This window comes from Oenanthe melanoleuca, chromosome 4A (genome assembly GCF_029582105.1).
Source record: "Oenanthe melanoleuca isolate GR-GAL-2019-014 chromosome 4A, OMel1.0, whole genome shotgun sequence".
Taxonomy (NCBI): domain Eukaryota; kingdom Metazoa; phylum Chordata; class Aves; order Passeriformes; family Muscicapidae; genus Oenanthe; species Oenanthe melanoleuca.
The window spans coordinates 19,134,340-19,155,102 of record NC_079338.1 but is presented as its reverse complement, the minus strand read 5'-3'; the positions used below and the strand labels follow the sequence as shown (position 1 = coordinate 19,155,102).

General features: G+C 53.4%; 1 protein-coding gene across 4 annotated transcripts in view; it reads right to left on the bottom strand.

The window, feature by feature from the left end:
• MCF2 (MCF.2 cell line derived transforming sequence) overlaps positions 1–18,576 on the bottom strand; it is a 49,887-nt gene extending 31,311 nt beyond the window's left edge. For 3 of the 4 annotated variants that reach the window (XM_056491090.1, XM_056491091.1, XM_056491092.1), the window contains exons 1-4: positions 18,407–18,576; positions 9,482–9,550; positions 8,903–9,017; positions 3,720–3,810 (exon numbers count right to left, since the gene is read on the bottom strand). In XM_056491090.1, the coding sequence (XP_056347065.1) occupies positions 3,720–3,810; positions 8,903–9,017; positions 9,482–9,550; positions 18,407–18,524 (393 nt within the window). In that variant the 5' untranslated portion in view covers positions 18,525–18,576. Of the gene's footprint in view, positions 1–1,552; positions 1,839–3,719; positions 3,811–8,902; positions 9,018–9,481; positions 9,551–18,406 lie in introns of those variants that run through there. The other variant, XM_056491094.1, reaches the window with a different exon arrangement.
• Between the last annotated feature and the right edge of the window lie 2,187 nt (positions 18,577–20,763).

Here is a 20,763-nt window from a genome sequence, read left to right as displayed (position 1 = left end):
ACTGCCTCATTACTGAGCATCTCATTCTGACACATTTAGTGGTATTTTCACATTTCCCTCAGTTTTAGGAACTCAGTTTTCAGAGACTGTTTTTCCCTGCAGTTCACTGGGGCATCCATGAGGCTGGTAATCAATAAACATTTTAAAAATGTAGTATGCAGTAAGTTTCTTTCTGAGCCCTGCAGACCGAGGCCAGGAGTCCTTATACAGGTGCTGAACTTCATGACTTCCTGCTGCCCCTTAAGGGAAAAGTCATGCAACAAAAAGCCAGGTACTGCTGATTTGAGCCTTTAACTTCCCCCAGAGCCAGAATGAAACTCCCCAGTGTTCGGCTGCCCTTCCTTCAGCTGGCAGAATTAACCCCCAAAGATGCTGCCAGCAGCCCTGGGCACAGATCTGTGCAGGGCCCTCCCTGCCAGGGCAGCAGGAGCGGGGTACCAGTGACACCCAGGGGTACTGGGGTACCAGTGATACCAGTGACACCCAGGGGTACCAGTGATACCAGTGATACCAGTGATACCAGTGACACCAGTGACACCCAGGGGTACTGGGGTACCAGTGATACCAGTGACACCCAGGGGTACCAGTGATACCAGTGATACCAGTGACACCAGTGACACCCAGGGGTACTGGGGTACCAGTGATACCAGTGACACCCAGGGGTACCAGTGATACCAGTGATACCAGTGACACCAGTGACACCCAGGGGTACTGGGGTACCAGTGATACCAGTGACACCCAGGGGTACCAGTGATACCAGTGATACCAGTGACACCAGTGACACCCAGGGGTACTGGGGTACCAGTGATACCAGTGACACCCAGGGGTACCAGTGATACCAGTGATACCAGTGACACCAGTGACACCCAGGGGTACTGGTGGTACCAGTGACACCCAGGGGTACCAGTGATACCAGTGACACCAGTGACACCCAGGGTACTGGTGGTACCAGTGACACCAATGACACCCAGCAGGACTGGGGTACCAGTGACACCCAGGGGTACCAGTGATACCAGTGACACCCAGGGGTACCAGTGATACCAGTGACACCCAGGGGTACTGGGGTACCAGTGACACCCAGGGTACTGGGGTACCAGTGATACCCAGTGGTACCAGTGACACCCAGGGTACTGGGGTACCAGTGACACCCAGTGGTACCATAGCCAGTGGTACCAGCAGTACCAGCAGTACCAGTGCCCGGCCGTCCCCGCACGGATGACCCCACTAAATTCCCCCCCAAGTGCTGCGGGGGCTGCCCCCGGGCTGTGCTGGTACCAGTGCCGGTACCAGTGCTGGTGCCAGTACCAGTGCCAGTACCAGTGCCAGTACCAGTGCCGGTACCAGTGCCAGTACCAGTGCCAGTACCGGTACCAGTGCCGGTGCCCGGGCCGTGCCGGTACCAGTGCCGGTGCCCGGGCCGTGCCCGTACCAGAGCTGGTACCGGTGCCGGTGCCCGGGCCGTGCCGGTACCAGTGCCAGTGCCCGGGCCGTGCCCGTACCAGAGCCGGTGCCGGTGCCGGTGCCGGGCCGCAGCAGGCGGGCCCAGCCTTACCGCATGCCGGGCGGGCCGGTAGCCCCGGCGCGGGCCCGCCTCCGCCATCGCCCCGCGCCCGGGATGCGAGCGGGGCGCGGACGCTGCGGATGCCGAGGATGCTGCGGATGCTGAGGATGCTGAGGATGCTGCGGATCCGAGGATGCTGCGGATGCTGAGGATGCTGAGGATGCTGCGGATCCGAGGATGCTGCGGATGCTGAGGATGCTGCGGATGGAGCCGGCGCTGCCCCGGCGCTGCCCCGCCGGCCCGGCAGCGTTCGGGCACGCACAGCCCTGCCGGCTCCCGGCTCGCAGCCCCGCTCTCCTCCCCAGCGCCGGCTTCGCTTTTAAGGTGGAATGCCAAAAATCCTCCTGCAGACTCTCCTCGCTGCGAGGACCGGGCTCTCCCCTTGCCTTCCCCCCTGCCCAGCTCCAAGGTGCCTTTTCAGTGCTCCGGGGGCGAACCCAGGGAAGAGGCTCCGGCCACAACCCGGGGCTCGCCCGACATCCCCGCAGCCTGGTTTGCCCAGGCGATTAGAGACACACATAAAGAGTTAAAGCAAAAATCTGTACAGTGTGATAGAAAAATTTCCAAGATCAGATGCACCACCGCAGAGCTGCAATTGCATATACATATGCTGGAAAAAAATAGGACACGGTCTGTGCTTTGAATTCAGCTTCATGGCACTCCTTTACTTCAGAATTGTGCAAAGATCAGAAAAGGATTTTTTTTTTTAAATTGCATTAGGATTTATGATGTGTGATTGGAAAAGAAATCAGGATTTAAATTTTTGTCCTTACACCTTCTGGACACATAGACAGCCGTTTAGGACCAGACTCTGTTTTTAAGGCAATATTCCCAAGTCTTAAGATTCAGTGGACAGAGGTTTCCTGCTTCTCGTCCCTCTTTGCACAGAGCACCTCCCATTCCTTGCATGGACAGCCCTGATACTGCAGGCAAAGTCACCTCTCCACACGGACACACAGCACCAGGTACACAAACAGGGTGCATGCTCAGATAATTACATTTTCTTATTAAACATAAATGAACGACACTTCTGTAGAAGCTACAAATTAGGACAGGATTTTTTCCCATTTGAAACTTGCAGACTACGCAAAGCAAGCACATCACCCTTAAAGGATGCTCTTGGTATTAGCACCTGCTCAAACACTGGCAGCAGGGCTGGATTTTGATGATCACTTTCAAGATCTACCTTCTAAATGCTGCTTCTTCTCTAGAGGTATGGTAACCACACCTGCAAGTTCAGTTTCTAGCATTCAGAAAAATCAGAACCAAAAATACTCTTAGTGGTTCCTGCAAAAAGGGAACCCTCTCTGCCTCCTATGGGATGCTGACCAGCACAGCCAGGTATCTTTAACACCAAGTTCAGCTGTAGCAGTATTAACAATTTAAAATTCTGTAAGATCTAACTTTATCAGAACCAGGCAATTTTCTGTCTCAGTACACACCCTTCATTTCATCCTTTCTCAGATGGACCAATGCCTTTAACCATTCCATGATTATGAACAGAAACAAACACAATAATAATAATACACCCAGAATATTTCCACTGACCTACCCACATGGCATGGGGTGGTTGGGAAAGGATTTTTCTGTTAGCTCCTGCCCACCATGCACCCATAAACATGACTTTCCTACAGCTGCATGCTCTGCTGTAAATCCAAGCTCTGATTCCATGACACAGTGCAATGCAGAATTACAAACCCCCCTTGTGAGCTAGGTTCAGATATCTGCTGTACTAGATAATTTAAAACACATTAATGCATCCATACACTTTTAAAATAAATTTTTCCACCCATGCCCACATAGAAATGCTTGTGAAGCCTGTTTAAAGAACCTAAAACTTCCAGTCACCAACAATTAGGCAAAATAAACTAATAACCAGGGTCAAGAAAGAACATATATGAAGCCAAATTTTCCATCCATCAAAAGCACAGAACATGGCACAAAACATATTTGAACCTCTGCAACAGAGTATAAAAACTGCAAATGGATCAAACAAGCAAATTAACACACAAACAGGCAAATTAATTACAGGGCCATAAAGCAAAGTGCTGCCTGGAGAGAAAGCAGGAGCAGCACTGCTCCTGGCTCCCAGTGTTTTCTGAAGGAGATGAACAAAGGCTTGGTGACTCAAAAGCAGTCACCATTACACAGGACTTACTGCTATCTTTTGGAGAGTCGTTTTGACTGATGTCCATGTGTCCAGTCTCCTATCCAGGATCAGGATAAATTTAGTGTCAGACTCGTGTTGACTGCAAGACAAGAAAGAAACAATAACCAGATAATGTTCCAAGAAAAGTGACTGTTCCCAAAAAACCCCAAATCCAAGAACTCAGAATGCAAGCCACCATTTAGCATTTCTACAGCTCCTGAAATTCCCTTTGAAATTCTCCTGAGCACCCAAACTCTTTCCAGTGGTGCTTAGCAGCAGGACAAGGGGCAAAGGCACAAAGTGACACACAGGAATTCCAGCTGAAAATGTCTTTGTGCTGAGGGTGACAGCACACTGGAACAGGCTGTGAAGAGAGACTGTGAAACCTCCTTCTCTGGATATTTTAAAAAGCCACCTGGAGCTTTCAGTATCTCCAGATATTGCAGCACAGCCTGCTCCAGGTCAGGCTGCTCTGGGGGTTGGAGTGGGTGATCTTTAGGATCCCTTCCAACCCCAGCTGCTCTCTGGGATCTCCTCATCTCCCCTCCCACCCCAATCCTTCTGTGACTGTGGGAGCCCAGGGTGAGGCACCACTGTGAATTGTGTGCAAGGTGGGGACAGCTGCAGAGCAGTCTGTGCTGAGAGCCCAGGGTCTGAGAGGAGCTGCAGAGGCAGAGCTGTGCCCCTGCCCACAGCCTCCCCCAGAACTGCCCTGCCCACAGTGCCCAGCTCTGCCAGGGGATGGCTCCTGGCTTGTCCAGGGACAGCAGAGGGGACACAGGGCAGGGCCAGCCTGGCACTGGGACTGCAGCTGTGCCCAGCAGGCTCTGGTGGCTCCAGCACGTCCTGCTGGGGAGGCAGAGATTGCTGGAAGGTGTTTTCCAGCACACTCCCCTTGGCTGGGCAGCTCCTGACATCCCTTTTAACACCCCAACCCTTTGAGCTGCTTTGAAATGCCCAGTCTGCCCAAGCCAGCCCAGGGGGTGCCCAGCTGCCCTGTCTGCAATTCAAATATTCCAGCACACCCTGCAGGCAGCTGAGCTACAGCCATGGCCAGGCCAGCCTGGAACCAAGCCCTGCCCTGTGACTGTATTTGCAGGGTCCTCAGTAGTACCTGCAATGTTTATTTTGTGGATGCTGGAACAGGATTGCCACGTCCCACAGCACCTGCCCAGCCCAGGGAGAGGCTCCAGGACACGTGCAGGGTCTGCCCTGGGCACAGCCCTGTGCCAGCATCATCTCTAATCCTGTGCTTGGCAAAGCAAACACACGGGGGTTACTCTGAAGTATCACACAGCACACAATACTTGGCAAGTCACTACAGAAAGGAAAAAAAAAGACACTTGAAGCCAGTGCAGGAGATTTCATTCAGTGCACATCTTGCTGCTCTGGTCTGTGGCAGCTACAACTCTGACAAATGTACTTAAGAGGAATTAGCAGCTGTGCTCAGAGGGATAAAAAATAAAATTCCCTTTGACTCATAACAATAACTGACTGAAGACAGGTAGAGGCACCCAGCTCCCAAGCTATCCTACAGATCTGATGGGTCTGTAACATCACACCCAAAGTGCAAAGGTTTAATTTGAATTTATTCAGCGGCTTTGAAGTGTAGCAGAAAAGAGCAGAGAAAATGAATACCAAATTTTACATATGGGTCATACACAGAACTTCTACATGTAATAAAGTCTGAGGTTGTGAGCATGGTGAGCCTGACTTTTCAGCCAAAACCTTTATTTGCTTAGAATAGTTTAGGCAACAATTCTGCAGGATTCTGCCAGCTCTGGTCACCCCACCATGAGCTGTGACCCAGGTGGGTGGGAGCAGGCAAAGGCTCCTGTGGTTTGAGGCCAAAACAAAACCCCTGGTTTTTCAGCACACCCTAACATTTTAAGAGGTGTGTCTCTGAGCTGTAAGAAACAAAACTCCCCCTGAGTTCCCAAGAGTCTGCAATTGAAAAATCTAAACTGTGCTTACACAGAACTGCTGTAACCATAATGAAACCTGAAGAAAACCCCCAGAACCCAAGTAAGGAGAGAAGGCAGCAGCCTGTGGTGCAGTGGCAGTTAAGGGAAGCTGAAGCACCATTAACTCAGGACAAGGCTGTGCTCAGAGAGCAGCCTCTGAACATGCTCATTCACTTTTGTCAGCTCCCTCACAGAAACAGAGGGAAGTCTTGTCCAGCCTTGTCCCTACTGTGGGACATTTGCCATTTATTCCAGGGCCAGTGGAGAAAGTCTGGGGCTATTTGCAGCCCAGGCCTTGCAGGTTTATCAGATTTCCAGGCCCCTGATGTACCTTTTAGACTGACAATAAAAATAAATCAATGCTTCCTACCAAGGCTCTGAGGGCTGTTGGTTTGCATCCAGCAGCAGAAGGATGGAGACAAATAACCAGAGCAAGGATTATTTCTCTCTGGGTGTTTCTTGCCCCCTTTCCTTTTGCCCTCATCCTTAACTTTGTATGTGTTGCAGGATACCAGACTAAAAATAAAGACCTGGGATGTTTTGCAGGACCTGAAATTGGATCCTGGAGCCTGCAGTTGTGAGATTCAGCACAGGACTGAGAGACTCCTTGCTGCTGGTGGGATCAGAGCTCACCATCACGACCTGCCCAGTATTGAAATTCAGAGTATTTATAGCCCCAGCACCCTGCACTGAGCCACTCCTCTGTGCTATCAGTCACAGCTCTAAACCCTCTGCACCTCCCCTCCCAGCCTAAACAAAACAGGCAAAGCTTGTCTAAACACCAAAGAGCTGGAGAGTCACAGAATAGAAATAGGAATAGACATAGGAATAGGAATAGGAATAGGAATAGGAATAGGAATAGGAATAGGAATGGAATGGAATGGAATGGAATGGAATGGAATGGAATGGAATAGGAGGAATGGAATAGGAATGGAATGGAATGGAATAGAATAGAATAGAATAGAATAGAATAGAATAGAATAGAATAGAATAGAATAGAATAGAATAGAATAGAATATAGAATATAGAATATAGAATATAGAATATAGAATATGATATTTCAGTAGGAAGAGAACCACAGTGATCATCTAATCCAACTGACAATTGCAGACTGACCAAAAGTGAGAAGATCTTGTTAAGGACTTTGTCCCAATGCCCCTAAACACTGCCAGCTTGGGGAATCAATGACATATCTAGGGAAAATCCCACAGAGGGGTTTTTTTTAGTTTTCAAATTTTACTTTAATAATAATTAAGTCAGTAATAATTTTTGTAATAATAACTTTACAGATATCATAACAGATTTCAACTGATTTTTACTTTTTTCTTTAAGCTTCTACTGGAATTCTGGCTTAACTTGCAAGAGACAAATTCTGTCAGGCTAGAGCAAAGATTTGTATTTTGTGCACAGTCCTCAATCCAAGCCTGATTAAAATGCTGCTTTATCACTCCTCAGCCTCTTTTGTGAAATCCCAGGATGTCTCACACTTCCCTGGGCCCCTGCTCCAAGCACAGCCCTGCAGCAGCCAGGGCAGCACTTTGAGCTGGATGTGCATGGAATGGAAAGTGGGCACCTACTGCTTATTTTCCCTTCCAGCTCACCCACACAGGCACTTTGTGCAGCTGCCTCCTGCCTGCAGCACAGCTCCCAGGAGCCCCAAAAACTGAGCTGCCTGCAGGGCTCACCCTCCTCCTGGCCCTGCTGTTAATGCCCTCCCCTGGAGGACTCAGCATCCATCTCCTCCATCCAACAATCATTTCCAGGAGAAAAATGCCTCATGAAATTCACCTTCCCAGCACACCACAGACCATTCAGCTTCCCCAAACTCTACAAAGCTGACCCCATGAGGTTTTCCCAGCTGGTGTGGGCAGCACACTGCAGTTCTTTGGCAGGAAGGGCACAGGGTGTGTGGCTGCACACCCACGGGTCAGGAGGAGCTGGTGCACCCACACCTAACCTGATATTTGGGGAAATCAAACACCTCTGGCAGGCAGGAATCGAGCTCTTTTAGGGACTCTGTGAGAGTCTGAGCTCTAAAGCTGTGATGCTGCTGAGGGATGTGCACAGAGCTGACACACACCTGCCACCCTCACCAGGGGATGCTCTGCCTGGCCACCTGAGCCCTTCAGCTCCACAGTTTTAGGGAGCACGATTTCAGGGTGATCAGACACTGGGGCAGGCTGTGATGGTGGCAGGAGGAGCACAGCAGGATGATTAAAGTGGCTTTACTGAAAACATGCTGAACATGTTTGAATCACCAGCAGCTCTCATTAGTCTCCTGACTGGGCTTGACCCATTACAGGGACAGCAGGACTGCTCATCATGCTAATGCCAGGGTGTTTACAGGCAGGTGGAACAGGCAGCTGGAGAAAGCAGCCAGAGCTGGGAAGTGCAGATGCACAGACTGCACAGGATGAAGGAGAAACCCCTGTGGGCAGCCCCTGGCAGGGTCCTGTTCCTGCTGGGCCAGGAGCCCTTGAAACCTCAGAGTCCCCCAAAAAGAGGAACCAGAGGCTCCTTTTTTTTTTTTTTTTTTTTTTTTTTTTAAATTTTTTTGTTTGGTTTGGTTATTTGTTTGTTTGTTTTTTTTTTTTTTTTGTTACAGATGTGCCTAAACACTGCACACTCCTCCCAAAGCAGCTGCTAATGGAAAGCTCCCATCAGCTGCTGCCAGCCTGCTCTCCCTGCAGGAAAAAATTTGCCAAAACAGGCATTATTCAAGAAAATAAAGTATTCCAGGGAACTGAGTCACCAGGCTGAGCAGCAAGCAATAGGAGGGCATTAATCTGTGTGGGGCACAGGCAGATGTCACAGCTGGACCCTGGCACACAGGCAATGGCAGCTGCTGCCAGGGGACCCCAAACACTTTGTTCCTCTCATTAGTCTCCTCCTCTGCCTCATTTCTCCCTCTCCACAGTAATGACTCTCTATTTGTACACCTCACAGCATTACTTTGCAGTGGCATGGCATATTTCAGAGGTGACACATACCAAAGCTTGAGGAAAGCTTGTTGTTAATTAGAAACTTAATCAACTAAACGTGAGGCACATTCCAGCTGGCAGGTCCCAGGGGTGATGCCCACCCCTTCCTCTGCAGTTGCTGGCACACAAACCCCTCACCTGGACACCTGCATCCCCCTGAGAGCTGCAGGAGCCCCTCACCACTCAGGGATGTCCTGGAGACCCCAGCAGGACCCCCACTGTGCCCAGCCAAGAGGGAGCCCCATACCTTGGGACTGAGGTCAGGTAGGTCAGCACTTTGGACACCTTCTCCTCAGGCACCTCGTTGAAGCCAGCATTGTCAGGGAGGGTGATTATCCAAGCCTTGTCCTTCCCTCTTCCCCCTGGAAAACAGACAGGGATGCTTCCCTGGCCACAGGAGGGCCAGCAGCAGAGCAGGGGCAGCAGCCAGGCCACTGTCACTGCAGAGGGGCTCTCCCACCACCAGAGCAGAAAACAAAGCCAGATCTGCCTCTGAGCCCAGGCACAGCTCCCAACAAACCAGGCATTTCCTTCGTTTCCTGGGTGTGCCTTGCACAAAAGAAATCAGAAACACAAGGGCAGGCAAACACAGGTCTGGCAGCCCCAGGACACATCTCACAGCAAAGGGCTGCTCATGCAAGAGCAGGTGAGAATGTTTTAGTGTGGCACAGACAGAAAGCTGATCTGCCTTTCCAACTGCCCCATGTTTTATTAACAGCATTTCTGGGGCACTGGACTCTACCTGAGGGCAGCAGCCCATGGAGTGTCACTGACACACTGCAGTATTTAATTAGCACAGGCACAGAGGGATCCTGGAGATGCTCACCAGACAGAAAAGCAAACTCCTTCATCAGATCTTCACTGATGTCCTTTGCACACATGGGTATTGCAGTTTCTGCAGCAAGGGGAAAGCAGAGTCAAAATAAAGCACAAATGCAAACACATTTATTTATCCATGTGCTCATCCAAAGGTGGAACTTGAACCAAGCACAGCTCCCCCAAACCAGGGACGAAATTCTGTAATAAAGGATAAATGGATCTTAGAGATGTTATTTCTAGTGTTCTAGCAGGGTGAAAGCCACAGGTCAGCAACAGAAATATTCCACTAAATGCCCCAAGTGCCCCTTAGCTGAGTGCCCTCCCCCCAGAGGGCACATCCCCTGTAAATTTGTATATTCAGGAGTTAATCCCCCTCCCTGATTTACAGTGTCTCCCCAGCCCTGGCAACACAATGGGCTGAGGTTTCTGCTGGGAGCTGCAGCATCCAAGGCTGCTGCACTGGGAACAGGCTGAGCTTTCAGACTGTTACAGTCTTTAATTTGGAACAAATAAGCTTCTGAAATCATGTTTTCACCTGGCATGTGGCCACAGACATTGGAGAGGCTGCTCTTATGTTCAGTTATTAGATTTCTTCCTAATTTAATAATGGGAGAGGCTGTTTCAATACCACATTTAGCACCATGAGCATTTCAGTGGCAATGAAGCACATCAGAACACACAACTTCACCTTTCCCTGGGAGGAGGAAACAAAGACCAGGCTGAATAAACACAAGAGCAGCTTAAAGCTGGTAAACATTTTTCTGGATTATCCATAAATGGAATGACAGCTAAAAATTAAACATCCTTGTTCCTGCAAATAAATATTTTGAAGCACATCCATACAGATTAAGGTCCTTGTGCTTTCTGATAATCAAATTTTAAACACTGATTATCTCACAGGGTTGGTTAGGGAATAATCTCCTGGCTGTTGGAAATCAGACAGGCTGCACACTTCAGCACACTCCAGCACAATCAATACTTATTCTATTTCCTTTTCTCAAAAGCTTTCTGGTCACTTCCACTTTGTGTAAAGATTTGTCAGCCTCCCCCAGCCCCACAGGCTGCTCTCTGCCCTTCTATGCACACCCTGCTGGTTTTCCCTCCCACAGGTAAAATTGTGATTTCTGCTTGCTGAGCCTCAGTCCCACTGGCATCTACAGAAACATTCTTGATTTCAACAGGCCCTGGAACTGGCCTTGGTGAGGAAGAAGTTTGTCTTGCAAAGATATTTCAAATATTTGTCTTTCATTCAACTGTTTCACCCAACATGAGGACAACACCAGCCAGAGATTTCTTCTCTATTTGTTGGGGTTTTTTTCCCTAGGTCAATAGTTTCATACTAAAATTCCCATTTAATAACTGAATGAGCTCCAGCACATGAACTAGATGATATCAAGTGTGTGTCATTGACAATATGAGACAAAAGCCCAGGCTGTGCACACCCATCTGCCACACCTCAGTGTGGGGCTGCTCTGTGCCCATGGGCTGGGTGAATCCTGTCCCCAGAGCTCACCCTGCTCTCCCCAAAATGCAGCAGCAGCCAAGCCAGGCTCAGTCTCGTGTGCTGTGACACTCCAGAGGCTCAAGTGCAACAAGTGCAACAGCAACCACAGCTCCAGGCTGGCAGAAAATGAGATTCCTGATTGGGATCTGCACTGGCTCGAGAGGGACACACCAGGTAACTGACCAGCAAACGGCAGCAGAAAGACAGTTAAAATTTACATAATCAAAAAAAAAAAAAATCTCTTAATTTAAGAGTTCCACAAGGCATTTTCTCAGTGAGAGGTTGTGCCCATCCTCTGGGAGCAGGAAAAGCCCAGAGCAGGATGAGCAGGATGCTGCCCTTGGGCAAGGTCAGGGCACAACAAGGGCCTGACTGTGGAGTGAGCAGAGCTGCTCCCAGCCAGCTCCCCTGGCACTCACCCTGTGCTGGCCACTCACCCTCCTGGGCAAATGTCAGGGAATCCAAGTGCTGGCACCAAACCCAGAGCGTGGCTGTGCCTGGGGCACATCAGCTGGATGCTGCACTAAACCCTCAGCAGCAGCACGACCTTGGGCCTCAAATACTAATTCTGGAGACAGCAGTGAAAGGCAGTGAGGCACCCAAGAGATCAGCCTCTCAAGGGCTGATGTTCTGTAGCAAACTGGGGTTTTTCATGTAAAGGACACCCTTGGAACAGCACAGAAATGCCCCAGGTCCTGCCCAGTGCTCAGAACAGCACAGCATCTCTCCTGGCACAGGGTGCAGGAAGCCAAGGCTTCAGGAAAGTCCACTCATTTCTTTCCAAGCCAAAAAGAGGCTTTGTGCTCATCAGCTGTTCCAAAACCAAGCCTGGAGTCCCCATGGCACAGCACCCCAGAGCCCTTCACAGCCTGCTGTCCCACAGCTGGCTCAGCTTCTGGGTCTGACTAAATCCAGCAGCACCTGGGTGCTCAATGGTCACAGCAGCAGAGTCATTTCAGACAGGTTCTAAATGGGCATCCATAAAAACCACTGCAGCTATTACACTCAGAGACTCCTCTGCAGGGGGAGATTGCTGCCCTGGCACAGAATTTTGGAGGCTGCAGGAAAAGACCAAGGGGGATGTCAGAGCTCCCTGTCCCATGGGGAAAGGCAGTGTGGCTCAGCAGAGCCCTGCAGGGTCTGTCCTGGCACAGCCCTGGCTGGCACAGCCCAGGGTGCTGCTCAGGGCTGTACCTGGGGATCTGTGGAATGAACCCCAGTGCCAGCACCACCCCCTGCAGGACACACAGCCCTGGGGGCTCTCCTACAGGATTGTTACCCTGGCAGCAGGGCTGGCCCAAGGAGGAATGTCCTCACAGGACCAGGATCAGGACCAGGACCAGGATCAGAATCAGGATCAGGATCAGAACCAGGACCAGGATCAGGACCAGGATCAGAACCAGGACCAGGATCAGGATCAGGATCAGGACCAGGATCAGGACCAGGATCAGGACCAGGATCAGGACCAGGACCAGGATCAGGACCATGATCAGGATCCCCACCTTCCAGCAGGAGCTGACCCCTGTGCTTAGAGGGGTGGGACCAGCACACCCAGGTGTGCACAGAGACACCTGGGTCTGACTACACAGCCCAGCTGCAAGCCCTGGGGCAGAAACATCCCTGTGCCAGGCAGGAACATCCCTGTGCCAGGCTGGAACATCCCTGTGCCAGGCTGGAACATCCCTGTGCCAGGCAGGAACATCCCTGTGCCGTGTGCCAGGCAGGAACACCAATCTACCAGGCTGGAACATCCCTGTGCAGGCTGGAACACCAATCTGCCAGGCTGGAGCATCCCTGTGCCATGTGCCAGGCTGGAACATCCCTGTGCCAGGCTGGAACATCCCTGTGCAGGCTGGAACACCAATCTGCCAGGCTGGAGCATCCCTGTGCCATGTGCCAGGCTGGAACACCAATCTGCCAGGCTGGAACATCCCTGTGCCATGTGCCAGGCAGGAACACCAATCTACCAGGCTGGAACATCCCTGTGCCAGGCAGGAACACCAATCTGCCAGGCTGGAACATCCCTGTGCCAGGCTGGAACACCAATCTGCCAGGCTGGAACATCCCTGTGCCATGTGCCAGGCTGGAACACCAATCTGCCAGGCAGGAACACCAATCTGCCAGGCTGGAACATCCCTGCAGCAGCTGAGTGGGGAAAGCCCAGCTGTGAGCCAGCAGGAGCACCCAGGGGAGGCACAGCCCAGCTGCAGCCACTCACTGACACAAGCACAGCCTCACTCCTGCTGAGCAGGATCCTGAACCATTCCTGCAGCCAGGCAAAGATCCCACAGGGAAGGAAATGTCATCCCACAGCACAGTTCTGGGAGTGGGGCGAGCAGCAGGGTCTGCAGGAGCCGTGGCTGAGGAGGAGATGACTCAGGGGAGATTAAAAGATCCTCTGTGATGGAGACTATGGAGTTTGGGGGCTGGGGGAGGGGGGAATCTCTCCCAATTTATATTTAGCAGCTGAGAAACTGTGGAAGCTTTGCTAAAAAAAGGTGAAGCAAAAGCAAATTAAGCAGCAAGGCTCAGTTGTTACCTCCTGTTATGCTGGGATGTTTTCATGTCCAATGGGAAAAACTCTATTCTCATATCACACCAAACTAAGCAAAAATTGGGAAAGATAAAATCCTGCTCCACCATACATGAATTCACCTCCATGGCAAGAAATGTAATAAAAGATTCTCAACACCCACTCTTCTGGATTCAACCACAGTGTGGGAGTTGAGAAAATCTAGTTTCTTGCATTTCTAACATATAGGAGCTTCAATGTACTTTTAGTTTTTTCCTTTTTCCAGTTTCAGTCGCTCTCCCCTCACCATAGAGAGCAGTACAGGTGTTTGCACAGCAGCACCAGGGCACACTGCCAGCTGTGCAGGAAAGCAACATTTAACATCTGCCACCAGTAACATCATCCCAGCCCAAACCATCAGCCCCTACACCAGACAGAGCCCATTCAGTACAAAACACTTCCAAAACCCAATAAAAACACACAGACATCAGCAGCTTTCCCATCATCATTCAGTACCATGCAAATACTGATTTTTCACAGAGAAATTCCAGCACAAAGGAACTCCTGGGAGATATTTCAGCAGCAAATCCTGGGGCCCCACTATCTGCCTAGGAAACCTGGAATGGAGTTCACTGAGGACACTGGAACAACTTCTTTCACAGTTAATGTAGCCAGGAAACTAAACTGGAAATGCAGCCAGGTTCTCCCAATGGCATCACCTGGAAACTCTACTGTAAAGCAAGGGAAAATAAACACATTTTTTCCAGAATTGAAAGTGGAAATGGCCAATCCTGGCATTCCCCCACTGAGCAAAGCCCATTTCCAAACCCAGCTCTGCAGCAGGCCTGTGCAGTGGGCAGTGGGATGGGAGGGCATTGCTGGCTCCTCACCTCCCAGCCCTGCACAAACAGCCCAGGGCAGCAGGATAACTGTGCAGTGTGCTGGGCCCAGGGAACAGCCCTGCCCCAGGACATCCTGGCCCATCTCTGCTCCAAAGCCAAGCCCAGCCAGGGAGGAAAAAGGGGCTCAGAAAGCAGGGCAGCCCCAGCCAGTCCCTTCCAGCAGCACTCCTCACTCTCAGCTCCCCTGCCCACTGGTGTTCCAGTGCCCTTGCATTTCCCTTGGCCAGGGAAGCTGGCAGCACAGCTGGGCCAGGCTGTGGTGGCAGAGCAGGGTGAGCAGGACCTGCCCTGTGCTCAGCACTGTCCCCACAGCAGCACTGTCCCCACAGCAGCACTGTCCCCATGCTCAGCACCGTCCCAGACCAGCACTGTCCTGTGCTCAGCACTGTCCCCATGCTCAGCACTGTCCCCACAGCAGCACTGTCCCCAGACCAGCACTGTCCCATGCTCAGCACTGTCCCTACACCAGCACTGTCCCCATGCTCAGCACTGTCCCTACACCAGCACTGTCCCCATGCTCAGCACTGTCCCATGCTCAGCACTGTCCCCACGCTCAGCACTGTCCTGTGCTCAGCACTGTCCCAGACCAGCACTGTCCCAGACCAGCACTGTCCCCATGCTCAGCACTGTCCCCACAGCAGCACTGTCCCCATGCTCAGCACTGTCCCCACAGCAGCACTGTCCCCACGCTCAGCACTGTCCCCATGCCCAGCACTGTCCCCATGCTCAGCACTGTCCCCACGCCCAGCACTGTCCCCATGCTCAGCACTGTCCCCATGCCCAGCACTGTCCCCATGCTCAGCACTGTCCCCATGCTCAGCACTGTCCCCACGCCCAGCACTGTCCCCATGCTCAGCACTGTCCTGTGCTCAGCACTGTCCCAGACCAGCACTGTCCCCATGTCCAGCACTGTCCCCATGCTCAGCACTGTCCCTACACCAGCACTGTCCCCACGCTCAGCACTGTCCCCATGCTCAGCACTGTCCTCACGCTCAGCACTGTCCCTAGACCAGCACTGTCCCCATGCTCAGCACTGTCCCATGCTCAGCACTGTCCCCACGCTCAGCACTGTCCTGTGCTCAGCACTGTCCCCATGCCCAGCACTGTCCCCATGCTCAGCACTGTCCCCATGCCCAGCACTGTCCCCACGCTCAGCACTGTCCCCACGCTCAGCACTGTCCCCATGCTCAGCACTGTCCCCACGCTCAGCACTGTCCCCATGCTCAGCACTGTCCCTACACCAGCACTGTCCCCATGCTCAGCACTGTCCCCATGCCCAGCACTGTCCCCATGCCCAGCACTGTCCCATGCTCAGCACTGTCCCCAGACCAGCACTGTCCCTACACCAGCACTGTCCCATGCTCAGCACTGTCCCCAGACCAGCACTGTCCCTACACCAGCACTGTCCCATGCTCAGCACTGTCCTGTGCTCAGCACTGTCCCATGCTCAGCACTGTCCCCATGCTCAGCACTGTCCCCATGCTCAGCACTGTCCCCATTCTCAGCACTGTCCCCATGCTCAGCACTGTCCCTACACCAGCACTGTCCCCATGCTCAGCACTGTCCCATGCTCAGCACTGTCCCTACACCAGCACTGTCCCCATGCTCAGCACTGTCCCAGACCAGCACTGTCCCTACACCAGCACTGTCCCCATGCTCAGCACTGTCCCCACACGTGGCACTGCACCCAGGGCACGGCTGCTCTGCGCTCCAGGATCTCCTGCCAGCCCCACCTGCCAGAACCAGCAGTGACAAAAGGCCCCACACTGGGCAGTGTCCCAGCCCAGATCCATCTCCACACACATGGGAAGCTCTGGCTCTCCAAGCATCCCCCAGGTCAGGGGTGAAGTGAGTGCTTTGGAAAACTCTTTCTTCCCCTCGCCATGTTTTACACTTCAGTTGTTCCCTCCCACACAGCCCTGCTGTCACTTCACTTTTGTCCTGGTGCATGAATGATAAGCTGATTAAAGTGGTTGTAGCAAGTGTGATGCAGGGAGAGGAAGCACATCCCACATACTACTGACTGCTCCCAGACTACTACTGCTCTGTGGGCCACCCTGAGGTCTGGGCTGATGCAAGCACAGAGCTTCTGGAGCTGCTGTGCTGCTGCCATGCTCTGAGGGAGCCCAAGCCATTTTAGAGATGAGAATGGCCATAAAAAGCTTGGGATTTTTACAGGCTTTTATCTCAGATATGGGCAGATCACCTTCTACCAGAAACAACCAACGAGTTTCCAGTTCTGCTGCATGTAGGGAAATGGTTAAAACATGGTCCCAGATCAGGCTGAATGCTCAGAAATCAGCAATAAGGAGAAAAACCTTCTGATTTATTTTTAATCTCATGATTTGGAGGATCTTACTCAACTTTGTCTCTTTCTCAATGTTTTATTTTGAGAACCTGTGTAGATGCCAAATCATGGGTCTGGGTCCTGCAGCTCTAACCACACAAATGTGCCTTTGTGGGGATATTTTGGTTCTGTATGACCATTACACAAAGGTCATCTGCCAACGGCTGGTTAGGAGATAGGGCTCATGCTCAGCAGAAACCCAGTGCTTGCTTTCACCTGGTTCCCATGACACAGCCCATGGCAAACGTGCACCATCTGTGTCCCCAGCCCCTGTCCCAGCTCCTGCAGCCTGTCTGTGCTGACAGCAGCACAAGGAGCATTTCAGCACATCCATCCCAGCAGCGTCCTGTGCTGGCTGGCCCCGGCACCCCTGCCTGCATCCATCCTCCCCGTGCCAGCTGCAGGGCATGACCAGGGGCAGGACAGGAGGAGCTGGCACCCCCTCAGGAGGCACAGACACACAGGTGACACGTTGGCAGAGTCCTCACCTGTGACCCTGGCAAATTCTTCCTGCAGCCCCAGCTGTGCCTTTCAAAGATGTCAGAAAGCTGGGATTAGGAAGCGTTTTTTGGGTCAGTGTGTCTTTTTTGTGCCCAGCAGCAGCTCCACACACTCTGCCAGCTGCAGACAGGTGAGCAGTGATGCCTGTGCTGCTTTCAGCTCCTGACAAGGTGTGCATCCTCCAGGGAGGCTGGAGTCACCGAGGGGCCACTTCTGGTTTAGGAAAGACCTCACTGCAATAATACCTGTAACTCCCCACAGGAAAACAGCAAAATAATGAAAAGGCGAGGGCTCCACAAACTTCTGAGCAGATCGGTGCCCATCAAAGGAAACATCTCGAGGCAGCTACGGCCGAGAAAAGGGATCAGATTGCATCTGGCTCTCACGTTCGGGGTGTGCAGCCATAGACCCAGAGCCAGTGCAGCACGCGGCACTCAGAGGTGTTCAGGGACACAGCAGGATGACGGGGTGTCCGACAGAGATGCACACCTCACACATCTCCTGCTTCCCCATGTCTACCTGGGCTCGGGAAGCACGGCCGGCAGGCTGAGAGAAACTTCCAGGGAAGAGATCCTTATTCTGGCCACGGGAACCGGCGCAGGGGGACCGGCGAACACGCTGCTGGCACCGGCAGCGCCGCCCGGGCTCACCCCGCACCTGGAGCCGCGTTCCGGTGGCACGTCGGGGATGTCAGCAGCACGGGGGATGTTTTTTCTCCTGAGAACCCGGGGCCGTTCCGCACTCATCGTGCGTCCATTGAATAAACACCAGAAGAGCAGCTCGAACCCTCCCGAGGCTCCCGCGGGCGGCGGGACCCGAGAGCGCACAACGCGCCCGGCACCGGCACCGGCACCGGCACCGGCACCGGCACCGGCACCGGCACCGGGAGGGATGGGGCACCTGCGGGCACACCGGTGGGCACACCCGTGAGGACATGGGCACACCACGGGCACATGGGCACACCTGTGCGCACACCTGTGGGCACATGGGCACACCTGCGGGCACACCTGCGGACACGCCGGTGGGCACATTGGCACACCTGTGCGCACACCTGCGGGCACATTGGCACACCTGTGCGCACACCTGCGGGCTGTGCCGTGTCCCCAGGGTGCCCCGGAGCCGCCGTCCCCGCCCGCCCGGCCCCCGCCAGCCCGGCCCGCACTCACCGGCGGCGGCTTCCAGCAGCGCGGCGGAGCGGAGCAGGCGGTAATAGCGCTCCATGTCCCCGGCCGAGGTGCCGCCCGGCGGGGGCCCGCCCGGGGCCGGGGCCGGGGCCAGGGCCATGCCGCTGGCAGCGCTCCCCGCCGGCAGCGCCCGCTCCGAGCCCCGGGCCCGCCGGGCGGGGCTGCAGCCTCTGCCCGCCCCGGCACCGCACAGCACCGCCCCGGTACTGCACAGCACCGCCCCGGTACAGCCCCGGTACCGCTCAGCACCGCCTCGGTACAGCCCTGGTACAGCCCCGGTACAGCCCTGCACCGCCCTGGTAGTGCACAGCACCGCCCCGGTACAGCCCCGGTACTGCCTCGGTACCGCTCAGCACCGCCCCGGTACTGCATAGCACCGCCCCGGTACAGCCCCGGTACCGCTCTGCACCGCCCCGGTACCGCTCAGCACCGCCTCGGTACAGCCCTGGTACAGCCCCGGTACAGCCCCGGTACCGCTCTGCACCGCCCTGGTAGTGCACAGCACCGCCCCGGTACTGCCTCGGTACTGCCTGGCACCGCTCCGGTACCACCTCTGTCCGCTCCGCACCGCCCCGACACCGCCTCTGCCCGCCCGGTACAGTCCCGGTACCGCCCCGGCACAGCCCCGGTACCGCCCCGGTACAGCTCCGGTACCGCCCCGGCACAGCTCCGGTACCGACCGGTACAGTCCCGGTACCGCCCCGGCACAGCCCCGGTACCGCCCGGTACAGCCCCGGCACCACCCGGTACAGTCCCGGTACCGCCCCGGCACAGCTCCAGTACCGCCCCGACACCGCCTCTGCCCGCCCGGTACAGCCCCGGTACCACTCCGCATCGTCCCGGTACCGCCCCGGTACAGCCCCGGTACCGCCCGGTACAGCCCCGACACCGCCTCTGCCCGCCCGGCACAGCCCCGGTACCGCCCGGCACAGCCCCGGTACCGCCCGGTACAGCCCCGGTACCGCCCCGGCACAGCCCCGCACTGCCGCCCCCGGCCGCTGCAGTTCTTTTCCCTTTTTTTTTTAGCGCCTTCCCCCGCTTTTTCCTTCCTGATTTGTTTGGTTTGTTTGTTTCCCTTTTTTCCGCCTTTTTTTTCCTTGTCGCCCCCCCCCCCCACCTTTTTCCTCTTTTTCCCTTTTTTCCTCTTTATTTATTTTCTCTTTCCCCCTTTATTCCTTTTTTCTTTTCGCCCTTTATTCCTATTTCTTTAGTTTATTTCCTTCCCCACTTTCTCATCCCCTTTTCTTTTCCCCCTTTCCCCCTTTTTTCCTTTCCCCTATTTTTCCTCTTTTGCCCCCTCTTTTTATTTTTTTCCATTATTTCATTCTATTCCCTCTTTTGCTTTTTTCCTCCCTTCCCCCTTTCCCTTTTCTTTCATTTCCCTTCCCTTTTATTCCTTTCTTTCCCTTTAATTTACCCCTATACCCCGTGCCCCCCAGCAAAGCACCCTGCAGCTGGATTTACTCCCTGCCTTAGTGCCTATAGCACTTCTGTAGGAAAAATAAAAAGCATTTCCATCCTCTGCAAGCAGCATTCTAGCAAATTCCTTGAACAATTGATGAGAACTACATTAAACCACACTGCAGCCAGTGCTGGCCAGAGCTCTGAGCACTGGGCTGAGCCATCACTCTCAGTTCTGATGCTGAGGTTCAAACGATGCCAGCTCATTCTCACCAGCAGCCTGAGCTGCCCAGGAAGGCAGCATGGAGAAGTAGATGTTCCTGTTTTTCCAAAACAACCTTTTAATTATGCTCTTCACTGTAATAGCAGCCTTTTCCCAACACTCCAGCAGTCAGGGCTATTAATTAAAGAGCCAGGGTCTAACAGAGGTAATATAAAACCCAGCATCTTTTGGTAGCTCCTTCTTACACGGATACTGAATTTTTCAAGGAAAAACAACCCATTCAGGCAGTGCTCCTGGTTTGTGGCACAGCAGGTTCTCACCACCAAAGTCTGGATAGAGGATTTTCTGCCTGGTCATGAAGCACTTGTGTGACAGGGAGAGTTGATGAACAAATCAGTCTGATGGGGAAGGCCACACGTCAGGAAGAGCCTTGCCCTGTTCCTGTTGCATTCCTGCTGCAGGAGTGCTGCCTGTCCTAAACTGCCACAGCTCATGGAGAAAGGGACACATCCCAGTGCTCAAAGTCTGTTTGTTCTACCCCTGTGCAGGGGATGTCTGCTGGAGCTCATCCCCACTGAGTGTCACACACCCTCTTCTGGCACAGGATTTTGGGAGAATGAAGCTAGCAGTAGAAGATGCAGCTGTCACCCCAAGGTTTTGCAGTCAAGCCACTTCTTGCTCTCTGAACAGAAGGCAAAACTGAGAGAGAAGGAGC